The sequence below is a fragment of the Camelus dromedarius genome, chromosome 17 (assembly GCF_036321535.1).
Source record: "Camelus dromedarius isolate mCamDro1 chromosome 17, mCamDro1.pat, whole genome shotgun sequence".
Taxonomy (NCBI): Eukaryota; Metazoa; Chordata; class Mammalia; order Artiodactyla; family Camelidae; genus Camelus; species Camelus dromedarius.
Window position 1 is genome coordinate 41,458,235 of NC_087452.1, and position 24,705 is coordinate 41,482,939.

Genomic DNA, 24,705 nt, shown 5'->3' on the forward strand with positions numbered 1-24,705 from the left:
TATAATCATTTTACAATGTTGTGTCAAATTCCAGTTAAAGCACAATTTTTCAGTTATACATGAACATATATCTATTCATTGTCACACTTTTTTCTCTGTGAGCTACCATAAGATCTTGTGTATATTTCCCTGTGCTATACAGTATAATCTTGTTTATCTATTCTACATTTTGAAATCCTGTCTATCCCTTCCCACCCACTGCCCCCTTGGCAACCACAAGTTTGTATTCTATGTCTATGAGTCTGTTTCTGTTTTGTATTTATGCTTTGTTTGTTTTTGTTTTTTGTTTTTTTAGACTCCACATATGGTATGGATTTTTTTAGCGATCTCATATGGTATTTTTTTTTCTCTTTCTGGCTTACTTCACTTAGAATGACATTCCCCAGGAGCATCCATGTTGCTGCAAATGGCGTTATGTTGTCGGTTTTTATGGCTGAATAGTATTCCATTGTATAAATATACCACATCTTCTTTATCCAGTCATCTGCTGATGGACATTTAGGCTGTTTCCATGTCTTGGCTATTGTAAATAGTGCTGCTATGAACACTGGGGTGCAGGTGTCATCCTGAAGTAGGGTTCCTTCTGGATATAAGCCCAGGAGCGGGATTCCTGGGTCATACAGTAAGTCCATTCCTAGTCTTTTGAGGAATCTCCATACTGTTTTCCACAGTGGCTGCACCAAACTGCATTCCCACCAGCAGCGCAGGAGGGTTCCCATTTCTCCACAGCCTCTCCAGCATTTGTCATTTGTGGATTTTTTTGAATGATGGCCATTCTGACTGGTGTCAGGTGAAACCTCACTGTAGTTTTGATTTGCATTTCTTTGATAATTAGTGATATGGAGCATTTTTTCATGTGCCTATTGATCATTTGTATGTCTTCCTTGAAGAACTGCTTGTTTAGGTCTTTTGCCCATTTTTGGATTGGGTTGTTTGGTTGTTTCTTATTAAGCTGTATGAGCTGCTTATATATTCTGGAGATCAAGCCTTTGTCAGTTTCATTTGCAAAAATTTTCTCCCATTCCGTAGGTTGTCTTTTTGTTTTACTTATGGTTTCCTTTGCTGTGCAGAAGCTTCTAAGTTTCATTAGGTCCCATTTGTTTACCCTTGCTTTTATCTCTTGCTCTTGGATTGGAAGAATCTATATTGCTAAAATGGTCAGACTGCCCAAGGCAATCTACAGATTTAATGCAATCCCTATCAAATTACCCAGGACATATTTCACAGAACTAGAACAAATCATAGTAAAATTTAATGGAACCATCAAAGACCTAGAATTGCCAAAGCATTACTGAAGAGAAAGAAAGAGACTGGAGGAATAACTCTCCCAGACTCCAGACAATACTATAGAGCTGCAGTCATCAAGACAGCATGGTATTGGTACAAAAACAGATATATAGACCAAAGGAACAGAATAGAGAGCCCAAAAATGAACCCAAAAACTTTTGGTCAACTCATCTTCGACAAAGGAGGCAAGAATATACAATGGAATAAAGACAGTCTCTTCAGCAAATGGTGTTGGGAAAACTGGACAGCAGCATGTAAAGCGGTGAAGCAAGAACATTCCCTTACACCATACACAAAGATCAACTACTATGACTTTTTCAAATGAAAAAATCTTTTCTTTCAGTCAAAAGAAGATATTCCAAGTTCATCTTGTATTTTCTCTGCATAAGCCCTGGAATCAGCCATTTCTCCAATGAGCCCTCATTCTTTTATGACATTGGAAACCAAGATCTGGGCATAAGGTGTGGTCACTGTTACTGTTTACCTGACGCTCTGCATACCTGGTAATCTTTGACTGGATGCCAGATACTGTGAATTTTACCTTGTTACATGCTGGCAATTTTGTATTTTTATAAATCTTCTTGAGCTTTGTTCTGAAATACAGTAAAATTACTTGGAAATAGTTTAATCCTTTTGGATCCCGCCTTGATGAGTTGTGAGTTGGGTCAGGAGCAGTGTTCAGTCTAGGGCAATATATTATACTCTACTGAATGCCTTGTGAATTACCAGCAGACCCACATCACAAAAAATATTCAGGAGAGCGCTTCAGCAGAAGGAAAATGATACAAAGATTGCAATCTGAATCTACACAAGAGTCTTTCCTATAAATATGTACTGAATTCTGTCAAAGGATTTTTCAAAATGTATAAAAGTAAGAATACGATTTCTTTTTCTTCTTTAGCTTATTACTATTACAAGATTTCCTAATACTGAACCATCCTCACACCCTACCCACTTGATCATGGTATATTCTTTTAATGTAATTCAACTTAGTATTAAAAGACTATCTTTCTAATAAAGAATTCATGGTATCAAAGATGGCTATAAGGATTACATGAGAAATAATGGATAACACAATAAAATTAGAAAGCTATTTATTCTGTGAACAAAGTGTATCATTTTTATGCTGTTTAGATACCACTGTATTAGGTTATGAAAAAGCTACTGTAAGTATTTCAGAACTACCAAATTTTAAGCAACTAAATTTCTCTTGCAGATAGATAGGGAGTAATAATCAGACATTGAAAAGCTATAATTCATCATTCCAAATAGTATTTGTTGGCAAGAGGACAAAGAGCATCCTCATCTCTTTCACAGGAAGCTAGAACAAGGTTCACGTTGCTCTAGCTTCTGCTGGTCTCTTCAATGTAACAATACAAGAGAATATCAATGCAAAGAAGAATCATATGAAAAAGTAAGGGAGAAAGGATGCCACGGTCTCACACCTGTAAACGAAAATCCTCACAATCATATTCAAATGAATGTTTACATTTGTTATCTTTTGAGGGAGCTTAATAAAATTTTTGCAAATTTTCATTGGCAAAGTACTTTGCAAGCTTAGTTCTGCTGAAGAGTAATATTCAATGTTGACCAGCAAGAGTCACAAGTGCTGTCACAGAGCAGATCCTAAGAGCAGGCAGAGATACCACTTACTCACTTCTCATTCCATCAGAAGGTTCTGAGCAGTCAAGGCTACGATGACTCAAATATTTCCTATACACATTTCTATTCTTGGGAATGAATCTTGACAATCAGCTTGAGGCATTAACTTTATGCAAGAGTGTTGAATTAAAACCACAAGACCCTTGTCCTTACTGCTTCTAGCAAAAACTAACACACACATACACCATGCAGGATATACCAAATGAAGAAGAGGTGCACTGTTCCTCTTCAGGCAGAAGGTTAGCAGACTTCAGGGACAAAATTTCAATTGTCAGCCTTTCAAGTTCAACAGTTTTTTTCTTCTGCAATGTCTAACCAGCCGTTAATCCTATCCAGTGTATAGTCATCTCAGACATTATAGTTTTCATCTCTCAATTTAAGTCATTTTTATATATCGTAAATATTATCATAGTCAAACAGATTTGCCAGTTCCCTTTTTCACGCAGAATTACTTGGGCTCTTGTTGTTAGTAAGTTGTTCAAAATATTCTGTCACTAACATTTGTATTTTTTATATTTCAGCTGGTTAATCTGAACTGAACCACAGAATACAGTATTATCTCAGAGGCTTCAGACAAAAAGACAGAGCTCTCACTAAGGCACATAGTTTAACCAAACTTACCCTGAGTTGTGAAATTGCTGCTTTCCCTTCCTCACTTTCTTCATCAAATTCATCATCACTCCACTCCCAGCCACCATCTTCTGTCTTATGAAGACGGCCACTGGAACCTGGTACTCTCCGAACCTGCTCATAAGGAAGAGATGTGGACTATGGTTAATGTTTGACACTTACTATATAGAAAAGTCAGTCTTATTTCTCTCTCCTTCTATTACTTCAACACAGTAAGCAGATAATAATTTTCCCCATAAGTAAGTTTTCCCATGTAAATTCACACCCTCCATCCCTCACTTGCTCTCTGTTCACGATCTCTACTGTCTTGACTCACAACCACTGACTTTCCCTGTACTTCCATCTTCTGAGCCTCCATACCATCCAAATGCCTCTTATGTGAAATCACAGCTCAAATCTGATGAATGGTTTCATATCTCAAGACATTAAAAAAGGGAGGGAGAGTTTCAGTCCCCAAATAAATAAACCCAAGATTAAGAAGATTCTGATCCCTTTTTTTCAATTTTAAAAATCACAATATCTACACAGTCTCAAGAGTACTACAGCTGTGCAAGTTTTGTTAAGAAAAACAACAATTTCCTAACTTCCATCCTTTTCCCCACAGGCAGCCACTTTCAATTCATTTCAGCTTATTCTTTTGGAATTATATTCATCTAAGTAAACTGTTCTTATTATTACCCCTTGATTTCCTGGTTTTAGGAATTATCTATTGGACTGCTCACCACAGAAGACGGGAATTTATCCCTATTACCAATCCCCTACTCTTTTTTCAAGATATACTGTAATTTTGGTTAAATCAACATTCAGTGTCTATATATTGTGACTATATAAACTATACAGCTGAATCTTATTATATATTACAATTACTTTTCTTTTCTGTATAACTTTTTTCCCCCTGGAGTTAATATTTGCTTATTTCTCACTGGTCACATTCATCCCCTGCTTTGCAAATTTCCTCACCATATTCATATACACTAGATATTCTTCAGTATCACCTTCTTGAGGAAGCCTCTCACCAGAGCCTCCTGATCTGCTCCACCAGATTCACATCAGGTCTGCTACTTCACATCTCACTCTATCATCATTCAGAGGGCCATGCTTCCTGGGTCACATGACTCCCCTGATCTTAGTTTAAGCAATTTCTCCACTGTTAGCATGGCACATTTATTAAAGTCATGCATTTCTGAACATATCGTGATTTCATCCCCACACTTATAGTTTGCCTGGTAAAAAAAAAAGTCTGGGTTAGAAATCACTCTTTATGCTGAACACACTGCTCCACTGTGATGTGGCCTCCAGAGGTGCCACTGAGGTCATGAGGAGTCCTAATCCTGTCTCCGGTCTCTCCCCCTTCTCTGGAAGGCTGCAGCACCTTCTTTTTGCCTCTAGTATTCTGAGCTGTCACGGTAATGTGCCTTAGTGTTGCTCTATTTGCATTCATTGTGCTGCGTACTTGGGCTCCTTCAATTTGGAAATTTATGAAATTTTTGTCTTGAATTATTTTTTCAGTAATTTCCTTTCTTCTGTTTTTCTCAGTTTTCCTTTTCTGGAACTCTTTTTACGCAAATAATAATTCTCAAATAATCCTCTGATGTTCTCATCTTTTCTCTTGTTATCCATTTTTTGGCCTTTGGACTCTGTTTTCCAGGAAATTTCAACTTTACCCTAAAATCTTCGTAATTAATTTTTTTTTCATTTCTTCTATAGTGTTTTCAATTTCTAAGAGCTTCTTGGTGGTGGTGGTGCCATTTTCTAAATGTTTCTTTTTTAAAAGTAATAGCTTTACAGAGATATTCATATACAACTGACCCACCCAAGGTATTACAATTCAACAATTTTTTAGTATATTGAAAGTTGTGAAACCATCTCCACAATCAAATTTAGATCACTTTCATTACTCCCCCAGCCCCCTAAAAAAATCACATACCCACTAGCAGTCACTACCCATTTCTCTACGATCTGCTCAAGTCCTAGACAACCAATAATCTACTTTTTGTCTCTATACATTTGCCTCTTCTGGATATTTCGCATAAAGGGACTCACACAATATGTCTTTCAATTAACATAACGTTTTAAAGGTACGTGAATGTTATGACATTATCAGCCCTTCATTCCTTATTATTGCTGAATAATATTCCATTGTATAGATACATGACATTTTATGTATCCATTTATCAGTAGAAGGACATTCAGGTTGTTTCCACTTTTCAGTTATAAATAATGCTTCTATGAACATTCATGTGCATATTTTTATGTGTGCATGTTTTCAATTCTCTTGGGTAAGAGTAGAACTGCTGGGTTATGTGGCAACTTGGTGCATCCTTTTGAGAAACTGCCAGACTACTTTCTACAATGGCTGCACCACATTCCATTCCCTTTTCTCCACATCTTTATCAACACTTGTTACTGTCTGTCTTTTTTGTTACAGTTATTCTACTGGGTGTGAAGTAGTATCTTCATGGCTTTTGTGTAAGGCAACTTCACAACTCACTCTGGTAGCTGCAAACAGTGACTTAACAGAGCTTACAATTAATTTATCAATTATATAACACACCTTTTCATTCTAGTTGATAGAGTAGTACCTAGGATATAGTAGACTAACAATATTTGCTAAAAGAATATATCAAAGAATGCTAAAGGAAGGATTGAAAGAAAATGAGTAATACTCATACTGTTAAAGTATTACTTAAATACACTTTCAAAATGGAAATGCGAATCTACCGTAAATAATTTCCCAGAAAAACTGAGGTAAATCCCCTTTACCTTTTTAGCTCTTTCAGAAATGGTTGGTGCTCTCTGCAATATTTTTTCTTGAAGAAATTCTTTATTCTGGAGAGGAAAAATAAGTATTTTCTTCTTATAAGAAGTTTTTACTGAACAAAAAAATGGACACAGAAATATTCACCACAATTAAAATGTGACATAGTATCTGTTTTATAAAGAAGTTTGAGAAAGGCTTCCATTCTCTTATTCTGAGACTCCTTTGGTATACTACTATATACTTTATATACTGAGACAGAGCCTTAATGTACTGTGTGAACCATTATCTGTGAAAAGTTTGCTTTACTGTGTGTCCTTTGGGATCATGGTCCCACATTTCCAACTATAGTAACATCCCACTTATCTGATATCTTTGGGAAATGAGATGTTTACTAATTAAGAAGTAAACCCTAAAATGAGAGTTTGGTATTTTTCACAGATAATATTTATGGTGGCAGAGTTTAATATTCATTTTTCCTGTTATAATGTGATGAGTAAATTAATTTATATGAAAAATACATTTATCTTAAAAACCAAAGATTGTATAAATAGTGCCCTCAACAATTATTTCATCTACCATCATTCTTCCAAAAATAGTCGTCTCAAGAGAATGCAACACCTGAGCAGTGAACCTAATTTAGGTAATTGGCAAGGATCATATGATCATGTGAAATCAAAAGTTAGAATTCCCTACCTTTGCTTTTTGGAAAAATTTGTGCCTTAATAGTTCTGCTGCTGTTGGTCTAAAATCAGAAAACAAAGTTTTTACAGTTAATTCAAGAGTAACATGGGTGTTCATCTTCAAAAATGAAAAAATGATTTGTTGAGCAGCAAGATCAAAATTCAGTGTACTCCATTTTCCTTAACCTGCTAAAAAGGAAAAAGGAAAAACTCAGTATAAGACATTGAGTAGAATTAAAAAACTCATATAGAAATGTTCTGATAATTATTGTAGGTTCTTTCAAAAATTCACTAGTGAAATGTTTCTTTTAGAAACATGATTTCTTAGTGGCCTCCAATATATTGGCTATTTAATATTATTTCCCAAGAAGTTGGCTAGACAATACCTACTTTAACAATGCATAAAAATACATTTAAACTCACAAAGAGGAAATGGACCAAATCAAGCCCTGTCCTTCTTGCCACATGGCTGCTTGAAAGGCTTCAACTTACATAACCACATATTCTTAAAAAATAACTTCACAAGTTCCTTTAAAAATCTGAAGATTCTAAGAGTAATGCATAGTCCCAAAATTTAATCTAAACTCAGTTCTTAACTGTGCAGAGTCTTACTTCATTTGAGTAAAGGCATCATTGTCAATTTAACAAACTAGCATGATTGAGAATAAAGAATAAACAGTACTACACACCTACTGCATAATCCTGAGCAAATCACTTCTCTAAGGTTCAGTATTACATGGCCAGTTTCTAAAAGCAGTGGTTCTTAAACACTGCTGTGCATTATAATAGCTGGGAGTTAAAAAAAAAAAAAAAAAAGATCTCAGTTCAAAATTCTCATTGGGAGGGCCCAATATCTCATTTCCAGTCCCCACTTGAAAGTAAAACTCCAATCCAGTAGGTTACTGGAATGAACAGTGTCCCATTGAGGGCAGCTACAAGGATTAGTTTATGACAGTTCTTGGATTTATGGCTTCCTTATTAATTCTTGCATCTGAGGACCTTCCTTTATCACAAGCTCATCTCTATATTTGGTTTTTTAAGTGTGATAGATTTACCCAACATTTCTGGGTGCTTGTAACAAGAGAATCCTGCTATTTTAGTCAACTAGCTTGGCAGAAGCAAAAGTGTTCTCTATCTTTTATACCAATTTATTCAGAAACAGGAAAAAAAGTTCTAAAAACACAGGTTTGAACTTTGCTGCCTGTTTTTCTTATCCTTTCCAATATTTCCAACAGTAAACTTTGAAGACCTATTAAACATAAATATACTAAAGACATGATCAAGGATGTCAATTCAAATCTTTATGCTTTTGTTGATCTTCAGAAAAATCAAAATTAAAGACCTCTTAGTGCTAAGAAACTGAGGGGAATATAAATACTATGTGAAACAGAAAAATAAGAGAATGGGAACAGGGCTCAGGGTTAGAAATGAGGAGTTGTAGTTGGCCTCGGAGATAAAAGGTTGTACTCAGTGATCTCCAACATTCTATGAAGCTGTTTAATTCATAAAGACACACATGTTAGATGATCATGCCTCCTGACTTACCTGTCATCCAATTTTCCTAGTGTTAACAAGTAAGTGCTTTGATTTTTTTGGTCCACTTATTGAAATCTCTCTCCAATAAGGAAATAAGTATGACTATTTGACATTAAATATAACATTTGCTATGTGTATTTCTTGTTATTAAAATTGTAAAGAGCACTAAGATGTTTACTTACAACTTTTAAATGCAAATTGAAAACAAACCCTCACACTAATTTAGCATTTTAGTAACATATACATTTATAATTATAAGAAATTAACCAGGAAATAGCTTAACTATTTAGGGTGCACTATATACTAAAAAAAAAGGGAGAAAGTAAGTGATTCATTTCCAGTCTAGTACAATGGTCTGTGTATATTTTTTCTAAAGCTTACATTTAGTTCCTCTGAATATGCACAAATAATTCCCCGTGCATGTATATATGCATGTGATTCTTACCCTTCCCCAATGGTTTACCTATTAGATGAAGAGAAAAGTAAGCTTTATCTCATGTTTTACCTTTTTTCTGGATCCTTTTGAAGGCACAATGAAATCATTTTTCTAAATGATTTTCCGTATTTTTTCAGCATTTCTTTATCTTGAACACCAGTTTCCAAAGAAGGAGGATCATTCTGCAGTGTCAGCATTAAAACCTGTAAGAATTTTCAATATAATATAAACTTCTGAAGACTCAGTAAAGTAAATTAAATATTGTGGCCAACATTTTTCAGTATAGACAACCTCCAAACATACAAGAAGATTTTAATTTCTAAAAGTTCACATATAGACCAGTTGTTTGGAAACCAGAGTTATTTCGGTGTTTTCTACATCAATAATACCCTATAGATAGCCGGCTTCCGTGTGCCTGCAAGGGCTCAACTATATCAATACTGTATGTCCTTTAGTGGGAACCCTTTCTTCATGTCCTCTGTCCCCATTCTTGTACCAGCAAACTACCTTTAAAAAAAATTAAAATAGTAGTAAAATTAAGAGTATGACCTTGCTGACTTTACCTATATGTGGCTCTGTTTCCACTTGACCTCTTGGAATCTGGCCTTGTCTTCCCAGAACTCCTCAGAAACTTCAATCACAGAAATCACCGATGATGCCCTAGTTAACGAAGCTACAACCTTTTTTTATTTCTCATTCTTCCTACCTTCTCTGCAGCAACTGACAATTCTGATTACTCTGTCCATCTTAAATCTCTTCCTTCGTGGACTTACATGGCAACATACCATCTTGATGCATACAGATGTAAGTAATAAAGCTCACTGATGTGATGAGGTTTGGGGTGATTTGTGTTTTTTTTATACTGTTTGACTTTTTAATAAAAGCTTAGCCATTTTCCTAAGCACAAAGTCAACACCAATATTAAAAAGCCATAATCAGAATTATTACTTCCTATTCAGATTCAATTTATATTTACAGAAAAGGAATTACTAAGGTTGGCAGTATTTCTCATTCTGAGCAAACAGGTTAACATGTGTCTGTCCAGCTACAACTGCAGGAGTCACTGCCTACAATGACAACAAGTAAACCTCAACCTTCCTCCCCAACTCCTTTTTAAAAATAAGTCATTTCTTGGGCCTAAAAATAGCATCCCACCTTCTAATTATAAAAAACCATCCTTTTCTAAACCTTGTGCATTAACCTAGGAGTCTTAAATTTTAGGAAAACCATGGCCTGAAAAATATCACTAACCTTTCACATAATCAAAATTTCACTCAACAAACATACAGGTCAATATGTATATATTTAGAATATGGAGATATAAGAGGTTTTTCACACTATCCTTTTACTGGTTTTGTCCCTGTCTACATTGTCAGAGCCTTAAATGAGACAGAGTATCATTTTAAAGGTTCCAAAGTGCACCAAGATCATACAGATGTGAATAGTATCACTATGACAAAAATTCACGACGGTGGTCACCACTTTTGACAGTCAGAGGGCATTCTGTAAAGTGGGCAAGCGGAACTACTAACAGCAGCTACAGCTGCAAACAAACAGAACTCATGGGCACGTTGTAACTGAGGGGCCACACAGATAAAAATGGTTGCCAACAGTATTGGCAGGACCGTCTTGAAACACAAAAAATTCATTCTAGTACTAATGTTGGGGACGCCAGGATTAATAATTACATTTCAGGTAACTACTACCTTAGGATGTAATATGCCTTTTAATAAAAGCTGCTTAATGTTCTACCACAAAGCAAACTTTCACTCAACAAGGAGAATCCTACATACGTAAGGCATGTGAGAACTCTGCATGGATTATCTTATTTAATATATAAAAAGCACTTAGAACAGTGCCCAGCACAGGGAAGTGCTCAATGAATGTTAGCTATCATAACTGTTAACAGGGAAACTTCCAACAACCTTATGAAGTAGAAATGATCACATCCCCACTCAGGCTGTTCTATACAGGTGTCTGTGGGGTCACACACTGAAATGAGACACATCACATCCTAATACCAAACTAGTTATGCAGTCAGGAGATGGTGAGTCATCATGTAAGAAGGTCAACTACAATGTAAAGTCATTCAATGCTAAACAGTAAATATCTAATAGGGAGTGTCACCGCTAGAGGAGTTAGAAGAAATGCAGGGCCGAATTCTATGGCTAAGAAAGTCAAAGGAGAACTGAGACATGAGCTGGGCAGTGTTCTAATACGAGCCCCACCTTCATTGGCGGGTACTTATGATAAGGAGCTGCCCCCGTGGCCAGTTCAATCGCTGTGATCCCAAAACTCCAGATGTCAGCTTTGAAATCATAACCTCGGACCTGTGAAGAATAGACAGAGGTACATGATTATTTTTACCACCTTAAAGGCACAAATAAAAGAGAGCCTCTAATATGCATCCAGAACAAGAACTTCAAGCCAATAAAATATAATCTGAAGTAAGCTAAATACACTTTGTAAGAGAAAGCAAGCAAGCAAGCAAGCGCGAGCAAGAAAGCAAGCTGAAATGAATGTTTACCAACAGGGAAACTGCTAAGTATGGTATGTTTACTAGGTATGGTATATTCATATACTCAACTAAAAACAACGTTAATGAATTCTATATGAAATATGGAAAACCATGTCATGATATGATATGATAAAACACTTATTAAGAAAAAAGATTACAAAATTTTTCATAAGTTTTGATACTATTACAAGCAGGTATCTAGTCTATCTAAGAAACAACTAGAATTAAAAAAAAATGTCAGGCAGTGGTGGTGAATCTTTTTTCCCCTAAATTTCCTATGTTATGGTATTGTTTTATCACCTTAATTTTCAGAATGAAAAAAGTTACAAAGGCTCAGAATATTTTTAAAGTTGTTAGTGTGAATATGTTGCCAGACCTCTCTCCTTTATACGTCAACAGCACATTATATAATTAAATGTTTTAACTTTCTATCCTAAACAATATAGGAGGAGAAACAGGTTTTGGGAGTGTGTGGTTTGAGACCTAAAATTAAAGCTCCGTATTACACGCTGCTTCGATATTGGGTAAATGGGAGGGCCTCTAACGACCTAGGCGCAAGCTCCTTCCCCCACTCTGCTCCCAAGGATAAGGTCCCTTAGGCCCAACAACCCTGCTTGGCAAATGGACCAGCAGCAGTTCTTGTTTATCCATGAGTAGCAGGTTTCTGCTCCCTGCCAGCCCTCAGAATTGTTCAAACAGGCCAATCACACCTCCACAAGGAACCAAAGGGCATCCCACTCTCCTCATACTGCAAAGCCTTTCTCCAGTAACTTTTTGTTCACTCACTTCCTAAGCACAACCCCATGAGGCATGCAGTGTCCTATGCCTCCAGATACGTGTGTATGTAAGTAATACGCTGCTGCCAGTCTCATTTGGTCCAGGGTCCGGTGCCATGTGTTCAGCAATCCCCATAACCCTAGAGTGGGGATCCTTCCCTCATCCAACAGGGTCAGTGCAGATACTATGACAGAATGAAAACTAGATTCACTTCTACATAGTGAGTATGATATCCCTGAAAGACAATTATGTGAAAAACCTACAGGGAGTTGGAAATATCACTCTGGAGCCTTAAAAAACAAGACTGGGCTGGATATAATTTAGCAATAATTAAAAGGCTGGAAGTGGAATGAAAATTGCTAGTGAGTACATGTACTCAGAGAAGAGAAGAAGCTGGGAAGTAGCGTCACTCAGCAGCAGAAGGAAAGTCTGAAGAGAAGTCAGAAATGGCTGGACAAGTAGAAAAACGAGGAAGCTAAGGAACTGAGGAAAGATGGAAAAGGTCAACAGTTTCAAATGCCACAAAGAGAACAGGACAAGGAGCAAACAACGAGCACTGGAAATTAGAGAATCAGCAGAGTGCCTGTAAGGGGATGGCATGAGTGACATCAGGCTGCAGTTGTCTGAGACAACTGAGAAACAGGGACGTGGAGAAAACCAGTCCTTCAAGCCCCGTAGCAATGACACTCATGTAACAAGATCAGGTCATTTAATTTGTCCTAAAGATTAGTATCTTTAAGCCAATTTTGATTATATTATTTCTTAGGTTGCCTTTCATATAAATCCTGAGATTCCTATGTCCTTTGTAAAGTTCTAGAGTTTTGCTTTTTTAATTTTTTCTAAGCACAGACCAATTTAAACAAGGAACAGAGACGTATTTCTCAAAGCTAACCGAGCAGACCACACAAAAGCAAATGCTACTCAGTTTTTTCAATTTTGTAATAAAACCCCAAATTATTTAAAAAAGACAAAAGACACAGTACCTGTTCCATAACTTCAGGGGCCATCCAGCAAGGGGTTCCAACAAAGGTCTTTCTCACTTTATTTCGGGTAATATCACCACCAGTTGCTAAAAAAGCACTAACCCCAAAGTCTAAAACAGAAAACAGCAGCAAGGTATTAAAAGTACAGTAACCACGGGAAGGGAAATAGCTCAGCGGCAGAGCACATGTTTAGCCTGCATGAGGTCCTGGGTTCAATCCCCAGTACCTCCACTTAAAAAAAAAAAATGCAGTAGCCAACATAAATAGGAAAATAATATAAAGTAGTTATGGTCTGATATACACAGCACGACCTTTTCTTTCTGCTGAACTTCTTGACTAAATTAAGGCACAGCTCAACAGGTTCCACATTCCATCTCGCTCTACCTCACACATTTTCATCTCCTCACATTTTCCTTCTTGCTCCAATCCATTCTTTTCATTTCATCCTCCCTAAATGAAACTCTCCAGCCATCAAACAGTAACTCTTCATTGCCCCTTCTCCCCACCCCCTGGCAACCACCATTCTGCTTTCTGTCTCTATGATTTTGACTACTCTAAGTATTTCATAGATGTGGAATCATACAGTATTTGTCTTTTTATAACTGACTTATTTTACATAGCATAACATCTTCAAGGTTCATCCATGATGTAGCGTATGTCAGAATTTCCTTCCTCTAGAGGCTGAATAATATTTCACTGCATGTATAAACTACATTTTGTGTTCATCCACTGATAGACACTTAAGTTGCTTCCACATGTTAGTCCCTGTAAATAATGCTGCTATGAAAATGGGTGTACAAATACCTGTTTTAGTCCCCGCTTTCAGTTCTTTGGGGTTATAGACTCAGAAGTGGATTTGCTGGATCATACAGTATTTTTATCTTTCACTGATTTAAGGAATTGCTATGCCATTTTCTACAACAGCTGTATCATTTTCACATTCCCACCAACAGTGAACAAGGATTCCGATTTCTCCACATCCTTGTTATTTTATGTTTTTTTTTGATAGTAGCCATCGGGATGAATGTGGTGGTATCTCCTTCTAGTTTTGACTTGCCATTTTCCCTGATGATTAGTGACACTGAGCATCTTTTCATGTGCTTTCTGGACATTCGTATATCTTCTCTGGGGAAATGTCTACTCAAATCCATTTTCAAATTGATTTTTTGTTGTTGAGTTTCAGGAATTCACTATATATTGCAGAAATTCTAAGTCTCTTATCAGACACATAATTTTGCAAATATTCCCCCCATTCTGTGGGTTGCCTTCTTACTCTGTTGATAGGTCTTTTAATGCAAAACATTTTTAATCTTCATGAAATCCAATTTGTCTCTTCTATTGCTTGTCTTTGGTGTCACATCCAAGAAATCACTGTGAAAGCCAATGTCGTGAAACTTATGTCCTATGTTTTCTTCTAAGAGTTTTATTGTTTTAGGTCTTACATTTAGGTCTTTTATCCATTCTGAGTTAATTTTTGTATACAATGTTAGATAAGGGTCCAACCTCATTCTTTTCCACGGGGATATTCAGTTTTCCCAGCACCATTTGTTGCCAAGACCGTTCTTTGCCCCACTGAATAGTTTTGGCACCCTTGTCTAAATCACTTGAACATATATGTGAGGGTTTACTTCTCGGCTTTCTACTCTATTCCATTGGTCTCTGTGCCCATCTTTATGCCAGTAACATACTGTTTTATTACTGCTGTTTTGCAGTAAGTTTTGAAAACAGGAACTGTGAATCCTCCTGCTTTGTTCATTTTTCAAAATTGTTTTGGCTGTTTGAGGTTCTTTGAGATTCCATATTAATTTTAGGATTTCTTTTTCTATTTTGCAAAAAAAAAAAAGGCCACTGAGATTTTGATAGGGATTACACTGAATCTGTAGATTACTTTGGGTGGCACTGACTTTTTAACAATAGTAAGCCTTCCAATGCATGAACAGGGGATATGTTTCCATCGATTCATGTCCTCTGCAACTTCTTTCAGCAGCATTTTATAGTTTCACTGTAAGTGTTTCACCTCCTTGGTTAACTCCTAAGTATTTTATTTTTTTTTAATGCTACTTGTAAATGGAATTGCTTTGTAATCTCCTTTTCAAATGTTAATGCAGAAAATGCAACTGATTTTTGTGTGTTGACTTTTTTGATTGGGAATTGAACCCAGGACCTTATGCATTTGTTAGTCTAAATAGTTTTTTATGTTAATATTTAGGGTTTTCTAAATATAAGGTCATATAATCTGTAAAGAGAGATAAGCTTACTCCTTTCTTTCCAGTCTGAATGTTTTTTCCCCTGCCTAATTGTTCAACTAGACCTTTCAGTCCTATGTTGAATAGAAGTGGCAAAAGCGGACTTTCTTCCTGTGTTTCCGAACTCAGAGAGAAAGCTTTCAGTCTTTCATCATTGAGTATGATGTTCGCTGTAGGTTTTCATAAATGGCTTTTAGTATGTTGAGGAAGTTTCCTTCTGTATTTTGCTGAATGCTTCTATCATGAAAAGGTGTTAAATTTTCTCAAATGCTTGTTCTGCACTGAAATGATTATGTGGTTTTTTCCTCTTTGTTCTTTAATGTTATTGCATTGATTTTTTTTTAAATAACCTAAATGCCCATCAGTTGGGGGCTATATTTTTTAATTTTATTTATTTTAATTTTTTTTGGAGGGGGGAGATAATTAGGTTTCTCTGTTTATTTAGAGGAGGTACTAGGGATTGAACGCAGGACCTCATGCATGCTAGACAGCATGCACTCTACCACTTGAGCTATACCCTCCCCGTGACATTGATTTTCGTATGTTGAATCATCCTTGCATTCCAAAGAAATCCCACTTGGTTACAGTGTATAATCCATTTCATATGCTACTGGACTTGATTTGCTAGTATTTTGCTGAGAATATTTACATCAATGTTCATATTGGATACTGGTCTATAGTTTTCTTTTCTTGCTAGTATCTCTGCCTGACTTTGGTATAAGGGTAATGTTGGACTCACAGAATGAGTTAGAAAGTGTTCCTTCCATTTCAAATTTCTGGAAAACTTTGAGAAAGAGTCTTATTAGTTCTTCTTTAATGTCTGATAGAATTCACCAGTGAAACCATCAAGTTCATGGCTTTTCTCTGTCAGGAAATTTTTTATTACGATTCAATCTCCTTACGAGTTATAGGTCAGTTCAGATTTTCTACTTATTCGTGATTTCATCTTGGTAGGTTTTGTGTTTCAGGAAATTTGTCCATCTAGGTTATCCAATTTGTTGGAGTATAATTAATTGTTCATAATACCATATTATAATCCTTTTTTATTTGGATAGAGTTGATAGTAATGCCCCACTTTTGTTTCTGATTTTAGTCATGTGACTTTTTTTTCTTACTCTGTTTAGGTAAAGGTTTGTCAATTTTAATGATCTTTTCAAAGAATCTCCTTTTGGTTTCATTGATTTCGTCTATTACTTTTCCGCTCTCTATTCCCTTTCCTCTGCTCTGAAATTTATTATTTCCTTCCTTCTGCTAGCTTTGGGTTCAGTTTCTTCTTCTAGTTCCTGAAGCTGTAAAGCTGGGTTGTTGATTTGCTATCTCTCTTGTTTTTAAATAAACCATCCAATGTGACAAATTTGCCCCTTAGCAATGCTGTCACTGTCCCCATAGGTTTTGGTATGGATGTGATACTGTTTCCTTTCATCTCTAAGTATTTTCTAGTCTCTCTTGTGACATCTTCCTTCATTCATTGGTTGTCAACTCTTATCTCTTCAGCTCTGAATCTGCCAAAAGTATACTTCCACCTCTCAGAGGCCACTTCCTAATTGGCAAATACCCTATTTCCTCCAAGACAGAAGCAGCTCTGTATCACCTCCCTAGAGCATATTTATTCTTAAATATAATGAGGTTTCTTGACTACTTCTCCTTTAAAGGAAAGTACAGAATGCTGTGAGAATCCAAGAATACGACTCCAACAGGGCTAAGGAGTAGATAACTGGAAGGTAATGAGTAATGGCCAAAAAATGCCTAAGATTGAAAATGAAGGACAAGTAGTGTAAGATACCTTGAGAGTCAGCAGGGACATGCCATCACAGTACATTGACCAGACATGGTCCAAGGAACAGGAGAGAAAACTGACTAAGAAAACGTAAAAGATAAGTAATGTGGTTCTACTGACCATTAAATCAAAATAAAAAGAAATCCTAATCATTACCTGCAATCTGTACTGAGCCATCTTCTCCAAGAAGAATATTTCCAGCTTTCACATCTCTTTAAGAAAAAACAAAACAAAACAAGTTACATATTAAAAAGCACCTACTCTTTGGAGTCACACAATTTAAGCAGTTCACAATATTCACAACACTGACAATATTTAAATGCTCTATTTTGCATTAAAGGGTATTAAGGCCAATACAGTTTTAAAAATTATAGTCACTTGAACTAGAATCCAAACATTATACATAGAAAGCTACAATAATATACAGATTTTTACTATAAAATCCAGAAAACCCAAGGTTATTAAATACTCGATGAAGAATGTGACCTTCACTTACTCTCACTTTATCTACTTTTTAAAACACATTGCTTTTTTCCTACATCCTAATACATAATATATGATTAAAATTTTAAAATCATCAGTATGTGGTTAAAAATGAACTATCCTATGTCTGTAGCATAAAGATATGATATAAATTATTCAACCACCTCTATATTTTTATTAGCACCTATAACAACTCAAGTAATACAAAAATGCATTCCTGTCAAAAAAACCTAAACATCAATGAAAAGGCCAAGATCCCTCTGACCACCACTCTCAAGTCCAGTATTCTCTCCAAAGTTTCCAACCATTGTCAGTTTAGTTAACAGAATATGTTCCTGTGACGTATCTAGGCTTTTCCTCCAAAGCAAATGATATAGTATCACCCATTCAAACCTAAAACTTGTTTCTCTCATGCAACAATGTGTCAGTAGTATGCAGCAAGATTTAAAACCCCTTAATCCTATGAATAGCTAATCTATTTCCTGATAATCTAGAAAAACTCTCACAATGTACAGGGGATGTACAAGGGGGTTCTCTACAGCATTGTTTGTCAAAACAAACTAAAAATGCTAACACAGAAAAAGCCAACAATAGCAGAAAGGTTAAATTAATTCTGTTACATCCATGAAATGGATTAAGGTCAATCAACAAGTTATCACTTGAAATACCCTCTAAGACATAATACATATCAACAAATCTAACAGAACAGTGCATTTTGTATGACACCATTAATGTTACACACACACGTACTTCCCTGTACACCAAATGGAGAGCAATGAATTCAGTTCCTTCAGTGGAGAGGAGTGAGACTGGGTCAAGGGGAACAGTGTTTGCCTATCGTGTGGGAGTGGACTCATCTATTTACTTTGTAATTAAAAATAATGTAATTAAATAAACAACAGAGAGCCAGCCCTTGAAGCTAGACAAGAAAGAAAAGAGAGGCTAGCTCATGGAAGAAGGACATATTTGTCAGGAAAAGGTACCAGTGAAAAGCATGGCACTTCATCCTTTCCCTGTCACTGTCTTCTTCCCTCCATCTTTAGATATGACCCTTTCTTGGTAAACAATGCACAGCAGTTTCACAACTGTGTGTAGCAGCACCGCCATACTAAAAGTATACAATACTTTTCCTGAATATATACTGAAGCATTAAGAAAATCATGTTACTAAGTATTTTGTTCTGCTTATAAAACCATGTAATTTATAGGACCTTCTCCCAGAGGCTGACTTAGAATGGAGGTTGACTCACTTTGTCCCACAAACCTAAAGTCTCTGAACATGGACAGGAGAGAACTGAGGACACTGCCTTCCCCTGTTGACAAAGACCATTCAACTAAGCCAGTCTTGAACCTTCAACTTCCTCCTCTGTGTTTCTGCAGCAGGCTGCAGTACAGAGTGTTAGTACAGAGCATACAAATACAGTATTTCTTGGTCTTTCTCATTTCATGAGTCATATCTGGGTCTGTATCTTAATATATGTCTCTATCACCTGCACTTACTTATTATTACCATTAGTATATAGGTGGCATCTCCCAGATACTCATCAAAAAGATTTAAATAAGTAACTAAATAAAAGACAGTCTGCCTCAAATCCTCTTATAGAGATGAGTGAAACATTAAATCCATCAATTCATCCTCCTACTCATCCATCCATCCAAATACTAAAAAAAAAACCTTGACTGTTTTCTAACATTGTAATTACATCAACTACACTTCAATAAATAAAAAAAAAAGAAAAAAAAAACTTGTTTCTGGAGAGATGCAGAATATTAAGTCAATCAATCCAACTAAATATCAAAATAAAACTTAATTGTTCCCTCCTACCATCCCAGCCCCCAGATGCCACCTCTTAACTCTGTTCCAAATATTAGGGTTATAAACTAATATGATGCAGTCAAATAGGACAGCTAACTATTCGTATAAATAGGAGACCAGTTAAACTATGGTATATCTAAATAATGAAATATTATGAATACTAATAAATATACATGTTAATATGGAGTAATCTCCAAATGTATTAAGTGAAATAAGAATACTACACACATCATGTTACCATTTGTCTTTTTTTAAGCAGGAGGGAGAGATATATACAGTATGTTTATACTTACATAAAATTCCTCTCAAAGGAATCAAAAGAAAACGGCAAGAAATGGTTGCTCCCTTTAGACCAGGGTACAGAGGTTCAGGGAAGGAAGGAGACTTCTTTTTTTAATGCTCTATTTTTCAGAACAGTTAGATTTACATAACAATGGAGACGATAGTGTCTAAGCATTCCTGTACACCCGGCACTCAGTTTCCCCTATTACCAAAAGCATACATTAGTATGGTTCTTTGGCCACATTAATGAACCAGTAATGGTGCATTACTATTAACTAGGGTCTACAGTTTATTCAGTTATTTTAGTTTTAACCTAATGTCCTTTTTCTTTCCCAAGATACCATATTCCATTTAGCTGTCATGTCTCCTTAGGGGGTCCTCTTGTCTGTGACAGTGTCTTTGACTTTCCCTATTTTTAATGACCTGGACAGTTTTGAGGAGTAATGGTCAAGAATCTTGCAGGATACTCCTCTAATGGAATTTGTAAGATGTTTCCCTCATTATTAGAATGGTGTTGTGAGTTTGGGGAAGGAAAACCACAGAAATAAAGTGCCATTTGCATCACATCATATCCAGGGTATATAGTATCAACATGATTTAGCCCAGCTGATACTGAGAAGATTTGCTTTTTATCATATACCATTTTGCACCATCTGAATTTTTCAGCCATGTATTTGCATCACCTATTCAAATAATGTTTTCTAAGTTTTTATCTTAAGTGAAGAGACAGTAACCCATTTTCAGTGGAGCCTACTCTTTGGGTGACTATTTTTCCTGGTCAATTCCCCAGATAATCAATTAATGTTTTCCTTTTCAAGTCAAAAATGCCATCTACAGGACAGCTTCCAAGAGTAAAAGCGGAGGAATATCGTGAAGTGAAATGACTCACTGGACAATCAAACGCACCACAGTCTGTCCTCACACACAACAGGACCACTGACCTTTCGAGAAAAAGATCTATAATGAAGTATCTGGAAATCAATACAGTAGTCCTTAATTAAAGAACCTTTTTGACTCCACCACAAAGAAAATCAAGCAACCCAGCAGCCCCAACAATTAAACATTCTAACCACTTGGAAACACAGGAACAGTGAGTTGTGTTTTTCACACCTTAGTGCCATTTTTTACATGTCACTGCTACACCAAAGTTACAAATTCCTTTTAAAATTAAAAGGAGTATCATAGACACACTTGACTTTCTCACTAGTACAGCACAAGATTCTCCCCATTACATTTTTATGACTCATCAATAGGCAAAGTTTATGGAAAAATTGAAGAAGACCAAGAAAAGAAACGAATCAAAACAAAAGCTGGAAAACACACCACATTTAGGCATCTTAAACTGACTAAATATCTACCCTTTCTGGTAAAGCTAACCCCTTTAAACAGGAAAAACATATTTGTGTGGGTAGATACAGAGAGAAAAGTAGAAGTCTAATTTTAGAGACCTGTTCACTCTAGTCAAAACCTCTAAAGCCTAGAGGGTCAAGGAGAAAACAGCAGAGATGGAGGAAAGTTATTTGACCTGATGCACCAGGCTGACACAAATTTACCTGAAATAACAATTGCACTCTAAGGGTATGAGAAGTAGCAAAACCTACTAAAAGCATCCATCTGTGTTTCCTACTAAAAACAACTTTCTCTCAAGCCTGCTGAAGTCTCAGTGCATCTCAGCACAAGTGCAACGAGTGGTTCTCAGTGTTGGCAGCACATAAGGATCTCTGCAGGAGCATTTAAAAGTCCCAATGCCAAGGCCTCATCCCAGACCAACTAAATGAATTTCTGGCAGTGGATCCAAGACTTAGTACTTATTTAAGTTTTCCAGGTGACTCCAATATGAAGACAAGGTTGAGGGTCTCTGATTTAACTTGTAAGAGAATTTCCATTCCAGCAACGTGGGAAACAAGTTTTCTTCACTTACTACCCAGGCCTTTGCCCCAAGACACACCTCCCCCTGCTACAAACACAAAGAAATGCTGGATAAATTGGTGGGTGAGGGGACTGTCACAGAATTGAAGACGAAATAAAGAAAAGGAAATCCTCCAGTTTCAGAAATGAAAAGGATACTCAAGAGTCAGAGCAGTAAACCTTGGGAGACAGAGCAGACCTACTGCCCCAAATAGCTTTAAAATCCACCCCTAAACAAAAAACATGGCACTGGGCTGCTTTGAGGTTGAGAGATAGAACTGAGACTCCTTCATAAAGCCAGGACCCTAGGAAGACTGGACCACAATGAAAGATACACTTACCAAAGGTAAGCCAGTGTAGCCATATTAAAACAAGACCTAATCGTCTTTAGTACAAAAGTGTTTCCAAGAATAAAAAGGGTCATTATACAACAGAAAAAGGAATAATTCACCAGGAAGGTAACAATCCTGAACCTGTATGTACCTATAACATATCTTCAATCCCAGGGGACTATAGTTCAAAGGTGTCACTAGGGTTACAAGGCTCTTTCCCACTGACTTCTGGCCTCCACTGTTTTGATGTGAAGTCAGCTCCTCGTCACACTGATGATCTCCGTCTTAGTCTGTTTGGGCTGCTATAACAAAAATACCAGACTGGGTGACTTAAACAACCAGAGCTCACTTCTCACTGTTCTGGAGGCTGGAAAGTCCCAGATCAAAGCAGTGGCAGGTTTGGTGTTGGTGAGAATGTGCTTCCCCGTTCAGAGGTGACCACCTCTGTGCTGTGTCTTCACATGGCAAAAGGGGCAAGGGAGTTCTCTGGGGTCTTTTTAATAAGGACGTTAATCCCATTCATGTGGGCTCTCCCTCATGACCTAATTACCTCCCAAAGGCCCCGCCTCCAATACCACCACACTGAGGTTTGGGTGTCAATGTGTGAATTTGGAGGGGACATAAACATTCAGTCTATAGCGCTCCCCCTCCATGGTAAATTGTTTTTCTTTTGCTGCCTTCAAGATACTCTCTTTGGGTTTAGGCTTCAATAGTGTGATTATGATGTGTCTATGTAGAGATCTCTTTGTGTTTCTCTTAATTGTGGTTCATTAAGCTTCTTAAATTTGTAATTAATGTTCTTCTTCACATTTGGAAGTTACCGGGCCATTACTTCTTTCAATATTTTTTCTGTCCCTTTTATTCACTTAGCCAAATGAGAGCTTATATATTTAACAAAGTAGATGTTTTAGTCATACAAAATTGAGCACAGATTGAATTTGTGCCTGAACTTGATATGAATTAGTTACTGCTTTCTAAAATAGACAGTGGACTTAATGTATATTTCAGGTTAATTTTACTATTAACTATAAAAAGTCTGCATATGTAAAGGTTTAGGAAAAAGAATATACTTCTATCCATGTTCTGAAGTGAAGATTCTGGCTTTTAAAAAGAGAGATGACATATTAAACAAAAGAAAACAACACATGACATATTTAAAGAATAATTCAGTGGCAGATCTAAATTCTGTTGAGTTAGTAACTAAAAGCTATAACTGATATTGAACCAATGTAAGCCCAGTTTCACTGATTAGCACAAACTTTCCTAGGCAGCTTCGGAAGCAGGCTGCCTAAATTCAGACCACAGCTCTGTTACTATAAATAGTACCAATTTATAAAATTGTGAAGATTAAATGAGGTCAGGTAGAAAATGCATTTAGAATAGTATTTAGCTTAGTATTCACAAGTTTCCATGCATGCTTAGCTGTCAGTATTATCTACACTAGAGGTCGACATTTTCTTTTTTTTTAATGTTTTTATTTTTTATTGTAGTATAGTCAGTTTACAATGTTATGTCAATTTCTGGTGTACAGCATAACGTTTCAGTCATACATACACATACATATATTCATTTTCATATTCTTCATTATAGCTTACTACAAGATATTAAATATAGTCTCCTGTGCTATAAGAAGAAATATCTATTTTATATATAGTAGTTAGTATCTGCAAATCTCGAACTCCCAACTTATTCCTTCCTACCCCCTTTCCCCCCTGGTAACCATAAGTTTGTTTTCTATGTCTGTGAGTCTGTTTCTGTTTTGTAAATAAGTTCATTTGTCTTTTTTTTTTTTTTTAAGATTCCACATATAAGTGGTATCATATGGTATTGTTCTTTCTCTTTCTGGCTTACTCCACTTAGAATGACCATCTCCAGTTCCATCCATGTTGCTGCAAATGGCATTATTTTATCCTTTTTATGGCTGAGTAGTATTCCACCTACACATACACCAATAGTAAATATTTTAGGCTTTGTGGGCCAGATGTTCTCTGTCACCACTACTTTATCACTGCAGTGTGAAAACCAGCCATTGACAATTGGTAAATGAATGGGTATGGCTGTGTTTTAAAAAAGAAACAAAAACAGAAAACAGGTATCAGGCTGGATTCAGCCTGTGCACCAGAGTTTGTCAATCACTGATGATCCATATGGCTATAAAAAAATTTTTTTTCCTCTCACATCAGGGCATGAGTGACAGACATCAGGATGGTGACTGCAGAGTCAGTGACTCAGTGTCTCACATTTTACTGCTCTACCATCTCTCTGTTCTTGTCACTTTAGTCCAAGACGCTTTACTACCACATCCACATTTCAACAGAAGGAAGGAAAGGGCAAATAGAGGTTATGCCACTTTCTATCAGCAGTAGTTCTCAGGATATGTGGCAATGTCTAGAGACATTTTGGTTGTGACAATGGGCACCGGGGGAGGTGCCCCTGGCATGTAACAGGTAGAAGCCAGATATGCTGCTCGATACATTCTACTGTGCACAGGACAGCCCCTGCAGCAAAGGACTGCCCCGCCCAGATGTCAGTAGTGCTGCGGCTGATAAAACCAATTAAGGGCACAGCTTGGAAACAGTACACACTTTTGTT

At 36.5% G+C, this 24,705-nt stretch overlaps 1 protein-coding gene across 2 annotated transcripts in view; it reads right to left on the reverse strand.

Moving 5' to 3' along the window:
* Nucleotides 1-24,705, reverse strand: part of OXSR1 (oxidative stress responsive kinase 1) — a 72,416-nt gene that overhangs the window by 12,690 nt on the left and 35,021 nt on the right. For both annotated transcript variants that reach the window (XM_010982031.3, XM_031469963.2), the window contains 7 exons: nt 17,450-17,505; nt 13,271-13,380; nt 11,221-11,322; nt 9,062-9,195; nt 7,034-7,082; nt 6,343-6,408; nt 3,571-3,693 (listed from right to left, as the gene is read on the reverse strand). In XM_010982031.3, the coding sequence (XP_010980333.3) occupies nt 3,571-3,693; nt 6,343-6,408; nt 7,034-7,082; nt 9,062-9,195; nt 11,221-11,322; nt 13,271-13,380; nt 17,450-17,505 (640 nt within the window). The remainder of the gene's footprint in view (nt 1-3,570; nt 3,694-6,342; nt 6,409-7,033; nt 7,083-9,061; nt 9,196-11,220; nt 11,323-13,270; nt 13,381-17,449; nt 17,506-24,705) is intronic.